We start from the raw sequence: 2009 nt of genomic DNA, 5'->3' as shown, positions 1-2009 counted from the left end.
AATTAAAAAAAAAAAAAAACACTGATTCTTTGGGCAAGATTCTAACAAAGATCACATACATTTGGTGTATTTCACAGTACTTTTACTCTAACATGTAGTTATTTGAACGTTCAAAGTGGTAAAAGAGAATGGGAAATTGAAGCCACCAAAATTGGACCGTGAAATGAGTTGGGGAAGGTCAGGCCACGCTTTGAAAACTCAAAAGAAACTCTGCATGCAGCTGGCTGCTTAGCATAAGGCATTTTTGTACTCCCAAGACTGCATAGAGAACGGAACCTCACCTCAGAGGGCCACAGGTGTGTGCAGAAGCAAAACCTAACCACACCCTAACTGAGAAGAAGTGACTGAGGCAATTATTCGCAATGGTGGGGGGGAAGTTTTTCGAGCCTTGTACTTGGACCTAGGGTCTTTCCTGCGGGATAATGAATAGATCAGCGGACATCTCGCACAAATACACTCTCTTGCACCAGAAGACCCTCTACTAGGCGCAGCCGGCCTGAACAGTCCCGTAACCCCTCTTGCCGCTCCAAAGGTGGGGCGTGATGTAAATAGGAAGCTTGTTTCCCGCCCACGAAAAACAAAACAAAACAAAAAATTCTCCCCAACGGAGACAACCAAGAGAAACCGAGTGGGCAAAGCAAGGAGCTGCCACTCACCTGCGTTGTAAAAACGGTCCAGCACGGCGGTCTCCCCAAAGTCCAGCTTCCCGAAATGCAGGGTCTCCAGGGTGGCGCCCACCCCCTCGCACGCCTCCCGCAGGCTCTGCAGGGCCTCGCTCTCCGCAACCACCAGCTGCCCCTGGCTCGCCTCGTTGATCACATACGCCACGGTGGTTCGCCGGCCGCCCCCGCTGCCGGAGTTGCCCCGGCCTCGGGTGGCGCTGCTCCCGGGGGCGGTGGTAGGGCAGTTGGTGCCAGGAGCCGCCGAGCTCTCCACGTTCCAGAAACTGCCCGGCGGTGGTGGTGGTGGTGGCGGCGGCGGCACAAGCAAGGGCTGCAGGCTCGGCTCGCCCTCCGCCGTCGCCGCTCCTCCTCCCCTCCGGCAGCTGCCGCCCTCCGGGATGGGGCAGAAGCCCGCGGACGCAAAGGGCGGCACGGAGAAAGTGATGCCCTCGCCGGCTTCGGTGCCCATCTCTGCCTGCCGGGCTGCCACGGCGGCGACCCCGGGGTCCCCAGCCCAGACGCACCGTCTGGCCAGCCACAGCTCCGGGCTGCTCCGCGCGCGCCGGGCTAGGCAGCTGCCATCGCGCGCCGCGCCTTCACCGCCGCGCCGCCGCCTCCGCTCGGGCGCCCTGTCCCCCGGGGCCACGCCGCTGCCCGGCGGCGGCTCGCCCCTCCTCGGCGCCTCCGTGGCCACGCCGCTCGCCCGCTGCAGGGTGGAGAGTCCACGGGGTGGGGACGCCGGCCGCGGCGAGCGGGAAGAGACAGAGCTTCCTCCTCTTGGCGGGCGGACCAGTCGGCGGCCAACCTGCGCAGCCCGGCGGCTCAAGGGCGCCGCGCCCGGGGAGCCGCGAGCTGTCGCCTGCGGAGCGCGGGCCGGGCGAGGGCGCCCTCTGGGTGCCGCACTACCTGGAGAACACCTTACGCGCGGTGGGCGGGCTGCCCCGAGCCGCGTCCCGGAACCGTGGTGGCCGCTCCCGAAAGGACCCGCCTCTCGGCTCCGCAGCAGCTCCCCTGCACCGATTCCGTCTCCTCCTCCTTCCTTCCCTTCCTCTTTCACCGGTTCGCCGCGCCCAGCGAGTCCCAGCGACCGTCTCGCAGCCGCCCGTCCTCTCGGCTACCCGCCTCTGGCCGCCCACTCCTTGCAGCACCAAGAGCCAGGACCCGCCCCTGGGAGGGCGCTGCTGGGAAGCTGCAGCCTGGACCGAACCCACTCACTGCTCCGGGACCTCAGAGAACCGGGAAAGAGGGCTGAAGCCCTGCTCGCGCCCTGCAGCGAGACGGCGCAAAAGCAGCGTCTCTAACCCGCACCGTCCGAGTCAGCCCGCCGGGCGTTTGCTGCGCCTGGCG

General features: G+C 64.7%; 1 protein-coding gene across 1 annotated transcript in view; it reads right to left on the bottom strand.

Annotated features, from left to right (window-relative positions):
- The window catches only part of Map3k5 (mitogen-activated protein kinase kinase kinase 5), a 199500-nt gene extending 197736 nt beyond the window's left edge, over positions 1–1764 (bottom strand). The window contains exon 1 of the mRNA XM_031380745.1: positions 657–1764. Within this exon, the coding sequence (XP_031236605.1) occupies positions 657–1131 (475 nt within the window). The 5' untranslated portion in view covers positions 1132–1764. The remainder of the gene's footprint in view (positions 1–656) is intronic.
- Between the last annotated feature and the right edge of the window lie 245 nt (positions 1765–2009).

The sequence above is a fragment of the Mastomys coucha genome, unplaced genomic scaffold (genome assembly GCF_008632895.1).
Source record: "Mastomys coucha isolate ucsf_1 unplaced genomic scaffold, UCSF_Mcou_1 pScaffold2, whole genome shotgun sequence".
Classification (NCBI taxonomy): domain Eukaryota; kingdom Metazoa; phylum Chordata; class Mammalia; order Rodentia; family Muridae; genus Mastomys; species Mastomys coucha.
This window is presented reverse-complemented; position numbering and strand designations above follow the sequence as displayed.